Source organism: Carassius auratus, chromosome 19 (assembly GCF_003368295.1).
Source record: "Carassius auratus strain Wakin chromosome 19, ASM336829v1, whole genome shotgun sequence".
Classification (NCBI taxonomy): Eukaryota; Metazoa; Chordata; class Actinopteri; order Cypriniformes; family Cyprinidae; genus Carassius; species Carassius auratus.
Genome location: NC_039261.1, coordinates 8,090,609 through 8,108,994, shown reverse-complemented (window position 1 = coordinate 8,108,994; position 18,386 = coordinate 8,090,609). Strand labels below are relative to the sequence as shown.

The 18,386-nt window shown below is 37.8% G+C and overlaps 1 protein-coding gene across 40 annotated transcripts in view; it reads left to right on the top strand.

Annotated features, from left to right (window-relative positions):
• The first annotated feature begins 297 nt into the window (after positions 1–297).
• clasp2 (cytoplasmic linker associated protein 2) overlaps positions 298–18,386 on the top strand; it is a 48,888-nt gene continuing 30,799 nt past the window's right edge. For 36 of the 40 annotated variants that reach the window (XM_026288693.1, XM_026288708.1, XM_026288717.1 and 33 more), the window contains exons 1-8: positions 299–1,142; positions 3,196–3,274; positions 4,512–4,615; positions 4,880–4,971; positions 5,753–5,828; positions 6,851–6,948; positions 12,297–12,367; positions 18,177–18,323. In XM_026288693.1, the coding sequence (XP_026144478.1) occupies positions 945–1,142; positions 3,196–3,274; positions 4,512–4,615; positions 4,880–4,971; positions 5,753–5,828; positions 6,851–6,948; positions 12,297–12,367; positions 18,177–18,323 (865 nt within the window). In that variant the 5' untranslated portion in view covers positions 299–944. Of the gene's footprint in view, positions 1,143–3,195; positions 3,275–4,511; positions 4,616–4,879; positions 4,972–5,752; positions 5,829–6,850; positions 6,949–10,550; positions 10,737–12,296; positions 12,368–14,305; positions 14,503–17,297; positions 17,533–18,176; positions 18,324–18,386 lie in introns of those variants that run through there. The other 4 variants (XM_026288679.1, XM_026288712.1, XM_026288711.1 and 1 more) reach the window with 4 other exon arrangements.

Genomic DNA, 18,386 nt, shown 5'->3' with positions numbered 1-18,386 from the left:
ACTAAATTGTAATGTTAACAATAACAACAACAACAATAATCAATATTTTTTACAATAAAAGCATTAAAATGTGTAGTAGTCTGTAATTAGGGGTAGTAGTATTAGTAGCAATAATAATATTAAGCACGTATAGTGTCTCTCCTAATACTATATAATTAACATACATGTCGTCTCTATTCTAATAGTGTTGCACTGCTCAGCCCCTGATGAATAATGAATTGTGTACCAATGAGCATATTTTTATTCAGGCATCATGCTGGACATCTGTGCGGCGTTGAAGGACCCCAAGGCATCGGTCCAATCACACTCTTTTCTCGGGGTCGTCTGCTATTCAACGCTCTAGTACTGCGGCTGCTGGCGGTTCACTAGCTTTAGCCGTGGTCTTGTAGTGAGCTCAGAAGGCAGCTGTCAAAGTGAGGATATTTTTTCGTATTGAGTGTAAACAGGAAAACAGCGCGCGTCCCGCTGGCTAATCCAACCGTTACCCGAGCGGCGTGAAGCGGGCTTTTCTGAAATGGACGCCTGGAGGGAAGAGAGCCCCGGCGGCAGGCCCCAGGACAATCGACCATAAGGGTTAACGCTAGCACTGTTAGCCGAGACTGTCTGCACTCGCTCGGATACATTTCCACTGTTTTTATACGAGCCTCGCAGCCGATCTCTTTTACTTCGCTTTCGTCACTTTGTTATTCAGTAGAAACACACTTTTTGTTCGGGGGATCAGTCGTTTTGTTTCTGGGAAACTTTGTAAAAGTTGTTTATTTTCCGTTATTGCATAGCTCATGCACTAAACAACAGACCTAACCGCCCTCTCAGTGTCTAAACGCAGTATTTGACTTCCTCGTTGCACACATTTCAGTTTCTCGTGCCGTTTACGCGACTCCGACAGTCACTCTGTCGTTGTTATTGTTTCGCCGCAGCCTGAGGACTGACCACAAAGCGTCCCGATGGAGGAAAATGACAACATGGACTATTTCTACAAGCAGGTTTTGCAGAAGGACGTGACCCGGCGGCTGCAGGTCGGCCCGGATCTCATAGACTACCTGAGCGACCCGCAGAGGTCCGGGGATGTGGAGCAGGACAAATCCCGCCTGGATAAAACCATAGATGAGCTCTCGGGATGGGTCAACTCCAGCAATTTCAAGGTACATAGCGTGTGACCTGTATATTTAAATTGAGCGTCATAAAAACTGTGTTATAAGCCGGATGGCACGTAAGTTATGTGAGATTCCTGCATTGTTCTTGAGTGGCAGTCTTGAGCCAAACCCAGCCGTTCATTGTCATAAAGTCTATATTTGCATGCAGATCTTTAATTGCATCAGGCTAATGTTATTGTGCGTTCAGCTCTGTATTATTCTTTCAAACTGATAAAAAAAAATGCTAATATAACTGTTTTTTGAGAAGCTTCTGTGTATGTGTTTAGGTAAAAAGTGTTCAAATAGTACATTAATATCAATGTGCATACATTACATATTCATTTGTGTCTAGGAGGTTGGATTTGCTGGTGGGGGGTGTTGTGAGGATGGGGGAGGGTCGCGTGGGGTATTGTTCTGTTACACTGGGGCTGTAAGGGCACATGTCACTGCAGTCATTGTATATGAATTATCCATTTACATATGCTTTTTTGTGTGTGTGTTATGTTGATTAAGAAAAGCTAATTGTGTTTGGGGATACATGCCAGTCATGTTTAAATGGCCTGTGGATGCAGGCTGAAGCTTTTATGCTGGCTCATGCTGCTGCTAGTGTTCAAGGCTGAGGCAGAAATGGTCACTTCTGCAAACTGTGACAGTGAAACGGGAAGCATGGAACGAAACATGATTGAGTATTGATGTTTTAAAAGCAGCTTTAGATGTTCATCTGTGTATTATCTTCAGCTGGTAGTTGTGGTCTTTAGGGATTGATGTTAATGGATGGCTATGACATCAGACTCATTGAGGTTGGATTTTGAAATGATGAGGGTGATTCATAAATTGGAGACACAGCTGCAGACTTCTACAAATGTATGTGGTTTGATAAATGCAGGGTGTCAAATTCTTTGGCTCACTGGTTGAAGATCTGGTAGACCGTTTTCATCTCTCCACTAAAATATATTTTGAAATAATTGAGTTTTTTTAATGTTTATAACCACATTTAAAATAAATAAATAATTGTATATATTTTGCAATTAATTTATAATTAAACATTTTAATGAAAATATTATATTTAAATTCATATTTATCAATAACAATATTATATTTATTGTGTATAATTATATACAACACTGTTAATTTTCTTAATGTCGATTATTAACAGAGATTAACTATTATATTAAAAAACATAATAATAAAATAATAATAAAAATCAAATAATAAAAAAAAATGTTTTTGTATTTTTGGTATTTTTAATCATATAAATGCTCTCATGGTGACTGCTTTTAAAAAAACTTTTAAAATCTTACCCCAAACCATTTAACAGTAATATATATTAGAGCTATCACAATTTTCTGTTCATTTATGATGATTTTTTACTCTGAACTATAATGAATCTGTCATAGAGGTGCTGTTATAGGTGAGAACAGGTAGAGAAACAATGCTTTATATAGAGTTAAACGCTCAATGAGAAATGATCTAAGAATGGACTTGATTTAAACACACATTTTCTGGAGAAACCAGAAATCGTTGCTGATTCTATCAACGAAAAGAAATGAGGTTAATCCCTAAAGTGTGGCTGGACTCATTGCAAAGTGTGTAGTTGAACGCTGTCCAATTAAAACACATTTAAACCATTTCCAAAATGAAACGCCCAGGTGTTTTCCAGTTTTGCTTTTCAGGTGCACTCTCTCTGTTATCCTTACTTGGGACTCTCTCTAGCTGCTTTGCCTAAAATAGGTCATAACTGGAGCTTCTGGGATGTAGTGAATATTTGATTGTGTCTCTGGAATGTGAACTTCCATCCTCCACTGCCAAGAAACACACTGCAGCGATCCCACCGCAATCCTCAAATATAGTCCGTCTCTCAATGTCTTATTTTCATTCACCCACTCTCACTCAATAACAATAGTCTGTCTTAAAGACATAGCGCTCTGTAACCGATACTGTATCAGATACCGAATAAGCAAAATCATGTGTTTGAAAATGCTGTCCTAGAGTTTGCCTGCAAGAGAGGAAGAGTGAGGTTTGATGTTTTCAGCTGATTCGTCTCTTTCTTGCTTGGTGTCAGGTTGCATTGCTGGGGATCGATATCGTCAGCGCATTTGTGGATCGGATGACTGATCACTTCAGAGGTTATATCGGCACAGGTAAGTGATGTGTGCACGCTTGTTGCTTGTTCCACTGAAGTCAGAGCTTCAATAAGGCAGCATTAGCTAAAGATCTTCTCCGTTGCATAATCAGCAGAAAGGGGAATGCCAGGATGACTTGCCATGCATATGACACAATCCACAGGCTCAGTGCTTGTCTCTCAGCTGTTTGAGCCCCGCCTCCTCCTGTTACCACGGGAACGGGTTGTTTTGATTATAACAGATGACCCCCCTCAATCATCATACCTCATTCATCTGAAAACATGGAACAAACTGTGTATAGAGAAAGGAATGAGATGACTTCACACAAAGAGTCTGTTTGGGTCTGCATGGTGTACAACAATAAAGAAAATAACATTTCTGGCCAACCAAACAGATAGTTTTGTTTCATATTTGTTTCAAAACTTATTTGGGGGGGGGGGGGGAGTTGTTTATGTTAGCTTTACAAATGGTTGTATTTGCGTATTGCATTCTGGGATTAACATTTTTTTATTTATTAAAGCTACACATTATTATAGAGCTGCACTATACCATTAAATCTAAATAAAATTGAAATTGTGATATTCCTTAGTGCAGTTATCAAATCACGAAGGTAGTGCTAAATAGTGCTTCGACTGAAGCCAGCACTGTGTTTATTTACACACATGTAGCTCGTGATTAGCTGTTTTCATCATCTCAGAGCAATTAGGTTGACTGTAAATACTGATTCATATGATCTCATCTTTGCTCATAGTTTGGATCACTGGTATGTATTTGACATTTATTTTTCATGAAATTTGCACAGAGAAATGCTTGTAAATTGACCGTTGTCAGCAAATGAGAAGCTTATGATCTTCCTGCGGTTTTTGGCCAAAATAAAAGCTTAATGGTTCAAAAAACATTAAAAAATGATGACCTTAAACATTATAGTTTTAATTAAACAGTTGTACTGTAAGATAAAATAATCAATAATAGTTATTTTATTATCATTTTTTACTGTAAAATATTAAATTCATGATGTTACATCTTATTACTATTGTAATGTAAATATTGCAATAGAATGCTTTTTATTTTGTTTGTTTCATTTGTTATTACAGTAGTGTTAGTATATTATAGTCACAAAATATGAGATCCATATACAAGCAAGTACAGCAAACCTGGAGCTTTTCTTTGAAGCAAAAAAGAAAAAAACAATTTTTTAATTTGTGCATCCCTGCTTTTTTTAAATGGCCTTTTAAACCTTTTTTCCCCCATTCAGTGGTGCCTGCATTAGTTGACCGTTTGGGAGATGCAAAGGATCAGGTTCGAGAGCAGGCACAAGCGCTCATTTTGAAGCTGATGGAGCAGACGGCAACACCCATGGTGAGCTAACTATACAGCGGGTGGGCAGATCATCACACCCATTCACACCGACAACAAACCATGAAGCCACTGTCTAGATTGTGTGTGTGTGTGTGTGTGTGAGAAAGAGAGCTGCTGGTTGAATAGAACCAAATTGAATCCCTTTTGCCAGTGATTCATCACTTCCTTTCGTAACTCATCTCATTCTCTCTCTCTCTCTTCTTTTGTAGTAATGGATATGTAATGAACCAGTTTTACCGTTTCTTTTGCTCTGTCTCTGTGTAGTATGTTTGGGAGAGACTGTGTCCTGGTTTCAAACACAAAAACTTCCGCAGTAGAGAGGGACTCTGCATGTGCTTGGTCGCCACACTAAATGCGTAAGTCCTTCATACAATCCCATACATTCTCACTTTGTAAACACACCCATATTTTTCCTGGAAATCTTGTCCAACAGGGGGCACTTGTTTTCCATATCACAGTATTTTGATGCAATCAAATCCCTTGAGTTTATCACTGGTAGCAGTGAACTAGCAGTCAGACATTGCAACCTGTTTTGACATCTAAATTCACTGATATATAATGTAATCTACAGACATTCGCTCATACAGGTTCCTTGTCTGTCATACATTGTAAACCAGCTCGGCCCACTGAGGTAATCCTCTTACCTGCCTGTATCGATACCAGGATGGTCAGATTAACAGATTAACATTCTCATTGAAGCACTACATGAACAAAACTTGTTTCTCAGTAACATTACTCCCAACTGTTGACACAAAAGAGCTGGCAAATTATCTGAAAAGCATTATGCTACATTGTTATTATAATAATACAATGTTGTGTGCAATATAGTTTGCCTTAATTACAAAACAAATTTGAAATTGCAGTTCTTTGGGTTTTGTATTACATTATGGGTCAACCACCTTATGTCATTCCAAACCTGTTGGACTTATTTTGACAAATGTCTCAGTGTTTGTTTAGTTTTTTATCCATTCACTGAAAGTCAGTGGGGTTCAATGCTCATTGACAACAGCCGGAGCTTTCCTCAAAATATGTATTTCATTAAAAAGCAAAATAAGCTTGATGATGATTCCAACTGTGTGTGTATACAAGCATGGAAATTTGAACTGGCTGTGAACTGTTTGTTTCTCTCCCTCTCAGTTTCGGCGCTCAGACCTTGAGTTTGAGTAAATTTGTTCCACATCTCTGTTCACTAACAGGAGACCAAAACCCCCAGGTATGAATCTGAGTCTGTGTATGTTTGTAATGCTTGGAATGTGTGTGAAAAAAGTAAAGCAAGTCTTAAAAGTAAAAGTAAATGCACTCTTTCTGTCCTTTGTGTATGTATGTATGTGTGTGTTGGTGTGTGTTTGTGTGTGTTTGTGTATGTGTGTGTGAGGGAGGTAGGCAGTCCGCACTAATGTTAGGTTTCTAGAGATGTACAGCTGAGTTCAAGCTCCCGCTGGGCGAATGGGCTCACAGAGAAGAGCATGAGATTTAGAGGCTCAAATGGGAGAATGAGAAAAAGAGAGATCTTTTAGAAAAAAATGTCTGATCAATCCCAATCGTTCCTCTCTTTTTACAAAGATTTTAATGTAAGGATGCATTTAATTGATCAGAAGTGACAGTTAAGACGTCTATAACATTACAAAAGATTTCTATTTCAAATAAATGCTGTTAGTTGCTAACATGGGATATTTCTTGAGCACCAAATCAGCATATTTAAAGGATTTCTAAACGATCATGTGGCACTGAAGACTGAAGTAATGGCTGTTGAAAGATTCTGCTCTGCCATCACAGGAATAAATGCTAAAATATACACTTTTTTTCAGTTACAAATCAAATAAAGATTGAGTATTTCATAAGAAAGTACTATTTTAGTTTTAAAAATGTCAAGTTTGATTTAACGTGTTACTTTTTTACATTTCTTTGAAACAAGTAACACTTACAAGTTTCTGGTAAATCCTACACCAATCCGTCAGTGCATTAAAACAGAAAACAGCTATTTAAATTGTAATATCATTTCTACATATAACTGTTTTACTGTGTTTTTGATCAAATAAATCTGCCTTGGTGTGCATGAGAGACTACTTTCAAAAACATTTCAAAATATTACCCCAAACTTATGAATAATAGTATATGTAACAATCAGCATTCGCATAGACAGCAGTTCAATCAGATGCTGTCACATGATACTGCATGTCACCAACTCTCACGGAGTCGTGTTTCTTGGTTAAGAGTGTGTGTTGTGTTCCACAGGTACGGGAGGCAGCTATAACAACCCTAGTGGAGGTGTATCGGCATGTGGGAGAGAAAGTGAGGGCAGACCTCAACAAAAGAGATCTACCATCTGCACGGTTAGTATGAGTTACTGTTCGACCCGCAAGCTTTTTCAGTTTAATGCCTGTGGGTTAAGCCAGAAGCATCATTCTGTCTCAAACCCACTCACGTGTTATACCCACACCACGGTTGTGTTGACAGTTTCAGGAATGGTGTAATTACTCCATGAGTCAGTTGTAATGACTTCGATCTTCCAGATTGTTTGTGCGCATCGTGGGAGTATTGTGGGTGATTTATTATGAAGAATTGTAAGAATGGCAGCACGTTCACATAGATTGGACACACCTATATTTAAAGGATACTTTTGCATGTGGTAATTGTGTTTAACGTAGGAGTGCTGCTCATTTGTGTTCCTTGTTAAATACCAGTGATTTTTTAGGGATGACCATTATAGGAATAGTTCACCCAAAAATGAAAATTATATAAAAAACACTTGCTCTCCCTAAGGCCATGCAAGATGTAGATAAGTTTGTTTCTTTATCAGAACAGATTTGGAGACATTTAGCATTACATCACTTGCCCACCGGTGGAGCCTGCAGTGAATGGGTGCCGTCTGAAACATCACCACGACAATCCACAAGTAATCCACATTACTCCAGTACATAAGTTAACATCTTGTGAAGTGACAGGTTGCACTTTTGTATGGAACAAATGCATCACTAAGACATTTAGCTGTAATAATCATGATAATGCTGCTTCCAGTGAAAATATCCGTCCACTGTTGTCATCTCACCTCAGAATCCACTGGGTTGTTTGTTTACATCAGATTTGTTTTTGGACAAATGTGAATGGTGCTTTATCATTTCAGATTGCTTTCTTGTATCAGGATATATAACCTTTTCACTGAAGAAAACAATATTAGGGATCGTAGACGACAATTTGAAGTTAGGCCTTAATAGTGAATTTGTTTATTACAAACACACAGCTTTTTGCTTCACAAGATGTTAATTGATGTACTGGAGTCATTTAGAATGCTGTGATGATTTTATCAGTTCATTTTGACGGCACACATCCATAGCAGATGATCCATTGGTGAGCAAATGATGTCTAAAAATCTTTTCTGATGAAGAAACTCATCAACATCTTGGATGGCCTGAAGGTTTTCAGCAAATTTAGATTTTTGGGTGAACTATTCATTTAAATAGGACCGCATAAGATATGCATGTATTAGCATATAGCCTATTTTTAGTGTATTTTATCAGATTTGAAAAAAATATATATATGTATGTGTGTGTATATCTTCACTAGATTAGTGGACTGTTCTGTTTACAGAAAAATCTTGAAATGTTTTTATTCACAATTTTTTTTTTTGTAAATCAGAACCTATGAACATTTAATTATCTTTCCACACACAGAAGGCCTTGAATGGATTACTCGACCAGTTTCTCTCGAGATCAGCCTTTTGATTGAATAAAAGAGTACTGAAACAGCATTAGATTATTACAGAACTCGATTTATTAGTCCGTCATTGCAGTTCTATTGCAAATTTCAGTACATGCACTCTATCACAGTCTGAACATTCTAAGAAGGTTATTTGTAATGTTTGTGATATGTGTACTGTCTACATTCCAAGAAATGTACTCATTGGTTTCCTGTGATAGAATGATGACAGTCTATTTACATTGTGTTTAATTAAAAAAGGATTCCTTATAATCTGATCAAATCTTGCAGGCTGACTTCAGTGTGCACGTTGATCTGTGGTAAATTGAGTTTTTGAAGACTGTTTCTAATACTCCTGCATTCCTCTCTGTCTGATGTAAGATCCGTAAGGCGCTTGGACAGACTCCATTGGCTGCATCTTGAACATTTCATGATCAGTTTTATAATGCCAGGGGATGATGCTGAATCAAGTGTTTTTTATTTTATATATATATATATATATATATATATATATATATATATATATATATATATATAAACATAATGGATTCATTTCTGGAGCAATCTATGTTGTTGTTTTTTATTTAATGGTGCTAGATTTTGGCACGTTTGCACTATTTTAATCTCCCAGGAATCAGATTTAAAGTTCTGAATTATTCATGTTTAGTAGTCCAGATGTTTTACCACAAACTAAACTACATGGGGTCTGGGATGACCCACATGTTCCACCTGGTTTCCATATATATGGTATGATGTGTCAGATTGTCTGGTGTGTGACATGGTTGTGACTCTGACACATCATCTCGGACAATACTGCTGGTGTAGAACACAAAAGTTCATGTGTCTGCCCGTGTGAAAGATATATGAAAATCTATTTGATTTGTAATTTGTGCGTTTCATTGCTTTCTCTAAGGGTGCATCATATTTTGGCTGAATGATACAAAGAGCCGATTACAACTAAAGACTAATACATTTATGAAATGAATGTTAATGTATCTTAATTATACGTGTTTGTATGTGCACACAAAAATATTTGAATTTATATTTAGTTTAAATTATTTCTTTATATATGCACACATATATTTTATCCATTTAAAAAAAGTGTTGAAAAATATAAATCAATACTGCAACTTTAAAAATTCCCTTTATATACAAAAAAAATCTATTGAGGCATATAATGCATATTAAATACTTCTGTATAGTTGATTTAAATCTGATTTGATTTCGTTAATAATTGATACATTTTGCAGCATCAACACCGTTACTGCGTCCTCATTGAACTGACTCGAGCTGAATAACGTCTTCATTATAGCTGCTTCACAGCAGAATTTGCTTCATTTAATAACTTTGCATCATTAATTCTGTTATTTTCCTGTTTAATACTGTGAAGCTTCTTTGAAACAATCTGTATTTTATAAAGGGCTACAGTATATAAATAAAGGTGACTTAAATATTAGGGCTAAGTGATTATTAGTATCTTTCTTTAATAAAAAAAAAAGCCTAGTTAAATTAGTATAGAATTTTATTCATCTTATTTATTTTATTAAATTAGTATTTTATCTTATTTAGCATTTATTACCCAGGTAATGCAAATATTTTTTTTTACTTCTCATTGTATCAGCTCGAATGTATCAGTAGATCCCTATTAAATATCCAGTTTTGAACAATGTGCAATATTGCTTTAAAAAAAAAAAATAATAATTCTAATATGGTCCAATAACAAATTTTGTCTAAGAAATACACATGATTTAGTAGAGAGCATTTGAGTTCACACTTTCTTTCTTCATGCATAGTTTAGTGAGGGTCCGATGTTGTTTGTCACTTTGCCTTTTTTTGCCTTGTTTTACACTTTGCCCTTGGAATCCTGTTCCATCACATTGATATGATATGATCTGATCCCCCACACTCTAGGCTGGGCACAAAAGCCCGAAAACCACTCTAAGCTACTGTACATACAAACACTGTAATCCAGTGTCTGCGCTGCCCTCATTCAACCAAGAGATAACAGCTACAAGAAAGGACATGCATATTGTTGACATCGATATGATTTGAAAGGAGCTCGGGCTCAAAACAGGAAGGAAAGCGAGTGAGAGGGCAATCGAGACGCGGGGGGTAGCAGTGAGGTCAGGGGGAATGTGATCAGTGCGTGTGTGTGTGTGTGTGTGTCCCCGTGTGCCCGTGTCTGGAAGGGGGAGGGGTGGGAGCCCTGTCTCTGAGCGCCACAGCTTTAGCCCCTCCCACTGATGTGTGTTCCAGACAGGAGGTTATGTAAAGGGGAAGAGAATTCTTGCGCTGTATATCTGTGTAACACACACATACACTCACCGGTGGGCAATTTCTTCATTTTCTGTGGCGCACAGACACACGGCAGTCGAGTCTTTTCAACGCTGTTCGGCCACATATGAAGGGCAGTATGTCTGAGCAGGTGGGTGGGACCTCGCATGCCGTCCCTCTGTACCCTTTTCTTCCTGTCGTTGCATTTTCTCTCTTTCTTCTCATTCTTGGCTGTTCATTCACTTTTTCTGTTTCATTACATTTTAGCATCTCGTGTTACAGAATAGAAAGAGCAGATATCCTAAAACGGTTGCGTTAATAGGGATTGATGATCTGTGTGTATGTGCGCACGTTTATAAGAACATGCCAGATTCGTCTGGACTGCAAGCGCTGCGTTGAGCATGCATGCACCATCTCACATGTGGCCTTGAATGTGCAAATTTACATGCATATCGCATGTGAGAAAGTGAACGTGCATGTTATTGCAGGTTATTAGGGTCTGCTGGTCCAGCACATTTATGAAATATAATTTAGTCTCATGCAAGGGTGTAAGCATCATTTGTAGCTGCTGTTTAGCATTTGGTCTGCTATACATTGGGCCGGTGAGGGACAGTAATTAGGCTGCGGTGTCTATTTAATTGTTCATTGCTCTGAAAATAGTCTTGGCAGGCACATAAAGGATAGTAATTAAGCGATAACTTTTAAGTGCACACTGCAGATGTGCTGTGTTTTTTTTTTTTTTTTTTGCAATGTATATCACTATGCCTGTGGTTCTTCTGTGGTATTATTTTAACCTTTTGCATCTTAATTGCCTTTAATGCACATCTTTATGGCTAATAATTTTTCAAGCTTGAAGAAAAAAGTTAATTAAAGGCCTTTAAAGCTACTTGGTAGAACATTTTCTGTGAGTGACGTTTGTTGGGCTCTGACAGCGGTGCATGAACATGTAGAAATGCAGAGCTGTCTGTATCTGTTTTAATCAGAAGCAGCATTATTGTGATGGACATATTAAGGCCGTTGGTGCAGTTGCCACAGTTTTATTCTGTTTGAAGTGTGCAAGATGTATTTGACTTCAGAAGGACTGTTTGTTGTGCAGTGAAAGGGAATGAAACACGTTTATTGCGTTGTCATTGCACTGTACCATCCCATGAGGGTGGGTGATATTACAAAAAAGAAAAGAAATCTTTGTATTTTTGAGCCTTTTGTCGATTTTCAGTATGAACATTACCGTTCAAACATTTGGGGTTAGAAAGATTGTTTTTAAATGTTTTTTTGAATCTCTTATGCTCATCCAATTGGGACTGAACTATTATAATTTAAAATGTTTTCAGTTTTAATACATTTTAAAAATGTAATTTATTATTGTGATGATCCTTCAGAAATTATTCCAGTATGCTGATTTGGTGCTGAAGAAACATCACTTAATATTATCAATGTTGAAAAAGTTGCTTAATATTTGTGGAAATATAATTTTTTGATGAATATAAAGTTCAATTCAATTATAGTATATCACCAGCTAAATTATTGTGTATATTTGATATTGCCCACATTTACACTTCATGATACCTTTTTTTATATAATACCTTAATTTCTATTGCTGAAGATGGCAAGTTATGACTAAAATATTCACATTAAAGTTATGTGCTGTTCATTGAGATGTGTGTATTGTTTTAATGGTAATCTCAAACCATTACTGTTCTGTGCGTTTCAGGTTACAGACCATTTTAAGCCGTTTTGATGAAGTACTAAATTCGGGGAACATGGCTCTCAGCCTGAGTCAAGGTAAGTTAACTTTACCATGTTTGTTAACTCGCTAAATCCTGTTGGCAACACTTGTCTCCATTGGCTTCATTTACAATGCTAATATTAGCCTTTGTCAGTGTCTCTGACCACAGTACTGAACATAAGCCTTTGACATCTGAGCTCCAGCTTTAACCGCAATGCTACTTTCATCTAAATGCTAATCCTCATCATGTTTTTCATTACCATTACTAGAGGGTTAACTTCAACATAAAGTGACTGGCTACGTCTAAATGCTTGATTTCTCTGTGTCCATTTGGTCTCCAGTGAGTTAGATTTAACGTGAGTGCTGGAATCTAAATAAGGGAGATGGTGTCAGACTTCCATGGCCTTGGAAATCTCCATGATGTGTTTGGCATATGTCATATGATGGAAGAGTTGGATCTCCAGGCGGATCACACTGTGCTGCTCTTTTCATGCCCCTCACAGTTGGTTATGGTGTTGAGGTGGTGTTATATAATTATATAGTGTTTTACAGTGACTTAAGCTATACCATGGTTGCAGCTGTTGTGTTTATGAGGGTAAACGTGTTTTTACTGGTGTTTATGGGTTCAGCATTATCTTTGACTTGAGTGGAGGGACATGGAGGATTTCAGATTAGTGAACAATCAAAATGCACAATATTTGTACCATATTGTAGAGTAGGGCTGCACGATATTGGGAAAAAAATGACATTGCGATTTTTTTATTTTTCTGCGATATATATTGCGATATGAAATCTAATCTAATATTTTCTTACAAACAAAAATGGGGTGAACACACTAACATTCTCATCTTAAATTATTTAAACATCGACACCATTGTGTCAGTTGATTAATATGTGCGAGGGAGAGAGAGCAAGACAGCGCTCGTGTTGTATGAAGACGATGAGCGTGCGGCCGGGGCTCGATCGCTCTCTCTCCCTGTCTCTCTCTCTCTCTCGCACGCGCTCTCTCTCTCTCTCTCTCGCGCTCTCTCTCTCTGCCCTGTTAAACTGACAGGACTTAAAAACACATGTAAATGATAAACTTTCACTCTATGATGGTTAAACTGTGCAATTAATCTGCGAATCACATTCGTCAAGGGCCGGGGAGCAGCTGGCCCGTACAGTTAATGAATAACAGATCAACTACGACAGCCTACATCGCACATCCTGCGATGTGACTATCGTGGATTCGTACATCGCGATATCGATGCTTAAACGACATCATGCAGCCCTATTGTAGAGTTGCTCCAACCTTGAATATTGAGTATATGTTTAGTTAACAGTATAGTTGAGTATATGCAGTGTTTCGTTCTTTTCCAACTTTTCCAGTCACCTCTTCTTTTGTCTTTGCTTGTTAACTCTTACCGGAATTATTTATTATAGTGCTTCATGTTTTGAAACATTTACTTACATTGCTTGACCTTTGACATATGTGAGTTTGGGATGTTATTTATGACTATACTAGCTATATATTCACTGCTTTGTGTGTGTGCATTTCGGATGGGTTAAATGCAGAGCACAAATTCTGAGTATGGGTCACCATACTTGGCTGAATGTCACTTCACTTATGTCACTTCACTTATAACTAACTAGCTACTACTTTATGTTAATAGAAGTCCAAACCAGACCCGTTGCCTGTAATCTGGAAAACAGATTTAAGACTTCTCCTCTGCTGCTATAGGCCATTAAATGGATAAAATCTGATTCCTATTGGTCTTCGAGACCATTCACACTTCAACAATGTCTCTTCAAAAGTATTGGTGAACTTCCAAGTGTTAAACTGATTGTTACGCTTGGCTATGTGCCTTGAGATGCATCTGGCCAGAATTCAGTATAAGAACAGGAAGGGGGTCGATCGCCATGCAGCCAACTTCCTCACTAGTCATTTTTTTAATTTGGCTGAAGACAAAGTAGACGACATTCAAAGAGTTTTTTCCCAGCCTTTGGCTTTGCCAATGGAGCCGCTGTGAGGCGAGGGTTATAGAGAGGGAGCTGAGAGCTGTGCCTGTCACGGCATTACTCTGACACTGCGTGACAGAGAGAGAGAGAGAGGATGAGAGAAGGACGAGAGCAGGACGAGAGAAGGAGAGAGTGAAAGAGCTGCCTCTTCTCAGAAGCGTTAAAGCCATGTCTGTCGGTGACGATGGAGATGGTGAGTGTGTTTATATATTAAATAGTATGGAAATTAAAAGCTGTTGTGTTGTTTGTATATATGAAAAGTACAGTATGCATTATGATTTGTATTTGAATCTTTTGGAAAAAATGAGGACATGGCAGAGTTATTGTCCGGGAAATACTCTCTTCTAGTCATGATCTGCATCTCTTTCAAATGATAATGTGCATTTCTGTTCAAATGAGTATACCTACTTGTCCTTAAAGTCCAAACAATGGAGTTTAATCAGAATGTATTGCAGTTCTTGTCCTGAAAATGTAAGTATTCCATGAGATGCTGTTTGTCTGTTGACTATAAATGATTTTGAGTACGAGACTTGTGTTCAAGGTATGTTTTTGTGGGCTTACTGCACAGGCTGCTCTTTAGCTGTTTGTCTTTCTGGGTAAATAGCTTTGCTTTCTTTTCTCCGTAATCCTGATAACCAGATTAAATAGCCAGTTAGGTTACAGACTGACCAGTGAGGACTTAGACATCAACACTCAATCACCCATCCACCAATAAGCAATATAGTGTTAATGGCAGTTAGACTGACAGTATGTGTGTTTCCAGGTCAGTTTTGAGTGAGAAATGTCACATATTAGTGTGCAGTCAAAAGTGTTATTTTTAAATGACATACATATTCTTCATAACTGGCAATGTGTGGGTAATGTGTCATTACATTGATGACTTAGTCACGATACAATATTACATTTCTTTTATTAAGGATCTATATCTTGCAATCTTTTCCGTCCTTGAATGGTGCTTTGTAAGATAGAGCGATCCGTTTTTAGTTTATATAGCATTAAACTTTTAAACTTTTAAACTTTTTTTATATAGCATTTAAACTTTCTAAATCATTGATTTCCCACTTTAATAAAAATAATAAAAAATTCGAAATTCAGTTTTGATTTCGCCCTCCAACAATTATTTAAATACAACAATCAAGATAGAATGATTAATGTGCCACATTCTGCCCCCTTTCCAGTGGTGCTCTTTCGTTCCTGCATGAAAGCCCAATTTCATTTGCAAATCAGTATAATCATTTAACAAGACTTTTGCAAAATTGGATGTGCTTGATTTAAGTTTATAAGATTTATTTGTTTTTAAAAGCCTGAAAGAGTGCTTGTGCTTCCTCTGGAAGATTATTGTGTATACGCTCAGAGACAGAACACATGTAAAGCCATTTTTAGTGCCTAAATGGTCAAGTACACACAAAAATGTGTCAAAATGTGGCACTTAGTGATTATTCACATAAACCCTTGTTGGTTATGTAATTAATGTAAAGAGTTGAGAATGAAAATACTTGTGTAACAGTAAATTGTATCTGCACAGTTACAGCGGGCTAATACTCCTGCTGCCCGCTGTGTGCTTAATATTAATCAAACAACAACAGACACATGCAAAAAATTTTATTCTTTAGATTTTTTTATTACTGGTATTCCTTTGCTCTTTTATTACTGACAGTTTTTTTAAAACTAATATTAGTTACTCTGGTAAACTACTGTGGTATTGAGAATTGTGACATTTTGCTGGTCTCTAAAATGTATATGTCATAACAACCTTATTTGCAGAAAATATATATTTGATAGATATCTTTAAATTTATATATATATATATATATATATATATATATATATATATATATATATATATATATATATATATATATATATATATATATATATATATATAGTAAGGCTGTGCAATTGCAATTGTAAAGCCGCTCCTGTGATTAGTAGTAAATCTCCATCACATGCTTTCAGATGGTGGGGCATTTACTACACAGAGCCGTAGTTCACTGACATCGCGTTCATTATCGCAGATGAATCACATTAGATTTTAAACGTGATATGGCCTTGCTCGTCAGTGAACTACGGCTCTGTGTAGTGAATGCCGCTCAATCTATAAGCAGGTGATGGTGATATATTACTAATCACAGGACCAGCTTTACTGACGAGATGCAGAATTTTTTTTTGCTTTCAGCTACCCATTTTTGGCATACTAAAATTCAGACCAATGTTATTCAGTCTTTTTTTTTTTTTTTTAATCCACTGATGTGGGCTGCTCTTGTTGTCATGGCAACAGCCTTTGAGAGCGGCCAGCTCTCTCTCTCTCTCTCTCTGTCTGTTTTGCTTCATCCTTGCCTTTTCTCCCTTTTTCCCTTCAGCTTGTCCCCTCTTATTTTTTCACTCTCGCTTCCTGTAGTTGTTTTGTTCCTTTTGGCCTGCCTCATTCTCACTTGATCTTGCTCTCCAGGGTCGTCATTGGCCCGTCCTTGTTAGATTGTTGTTCACGCCCTCCCGTCTAAACAAAGGGCGGGTTATGCTACAATGCTAATAATGCTAAACACATAGGCCAAGACACAGAGCCCTTTCAGATCCGCTAGTGGGGTCAGCATCCATAATGTGTCAGTGCAGTCAGCCCTCGGCTTAGTAATGGGGTCACAGTGTGACTGCACACACACACACACACACACACACACACACTTTTTGAGCTGTAGCGGTGTGGCCTTTGTTCTCATCTGTATTTACACATTTTATTCAACCATTTGTATGTCTGAAACATGTACCATGAATTTGGGTTTAAACTACGATGGTAATGCAGCACCATGATGCTAATTAGCTTAGCTTGAGCTCCAGACAAAACAAGCCTCATTGAGATGCGAGAAACATCCTCAAATCTCAAAGCTCACTGGCTGGTCACAGATGACGTCATCACTCTCCTGATTGGCTCTTCGGGTGCTGGGATGGAGGAGGGGGCGGTGAGGAGCAAAGTGCGAGGGAGGGATTGATGGAGGAGGAGACGAGGAGGAATGGAGCTAGAGTGTAATTGAGAGGAAGATGCCGACCAGCTTTTGGGTGGTGGTTTCTGCAAACCTTGTTACATGCCTTGCTGATCGGTCTCGGGATATTTCGGCGCCATGAGAACTGCTGTCATGTGAGCGGGAGCTTGGGCGTTGCCTCGGATACGAGAGAGAGCCACGCCCGCCTTCAGGCATGAGGCGCCTCATCTGCAAACGCATCTGTGACTGTGAGTGCCTTCTCAAGGTGTTTGAAATGTTGCTGGCATTTCAAATGACTGTTGATATCTGAACCAGTGAAGGAATAGGGTGTCGCTCAGGTGCCGTGGAGATTTGTGGTGTTTTTAATAACCGGTGGATGAAACGAGAGACTGTGTGTGTTCTTCCAACCTTGCTCTTTACTGGATGCATCCAATCTGTTCTTGTGTGTGGGTGGCTTTGTGAAGTCTTTGAGTTGTGCAGGCATTTCTCTTTGTGTGTGAATGTGTTTAAGTGATTTAATGTTACCTATACTTCCTGTTTTTGCTGTTTGGGCCTCAATTATGTCCTGGGTCTTGGCTGGTCATTGATTACTTACGGTGATATTGTGGTTGGGAGGAAATCAGACATGAACTTGTCTTGGGTTTCAGTGGTAATTAATTTGTTGATATATTTTGATATATTTTGATATATATTGATATATTCTGATTATTAATGAATAAGATATATATTTCAATGAGAATATGAGACCGTTACTACAAAAATAAGTTCTTTTTGATGTATGATCAGTGTGCAGTATGTCTATTTTGGAACAGAAATTGAGGCACTTGATCTCAGCTGGTCTGATCTCAGACTTTGATATCCTATTGATTCATGTTCTCATTGCTTTTCTCAGATCGTAGTTTTGATGATGATGACTCTGTGGATGGAAGCAGGCCGTCATCGGCTCAGGCTGCGTTTAAAGTACCCAAAGTACCCAAGAAACCTGGAGACTCTGCAAGCAGTTCCAGACGACCCAGTGCCACTGGAGCTGCCAAGACAGGTGAGACATGTGTGACATTGCATTTTCATATCCTAGGGTGCAGAACAGTTTTGCCTTGATGCT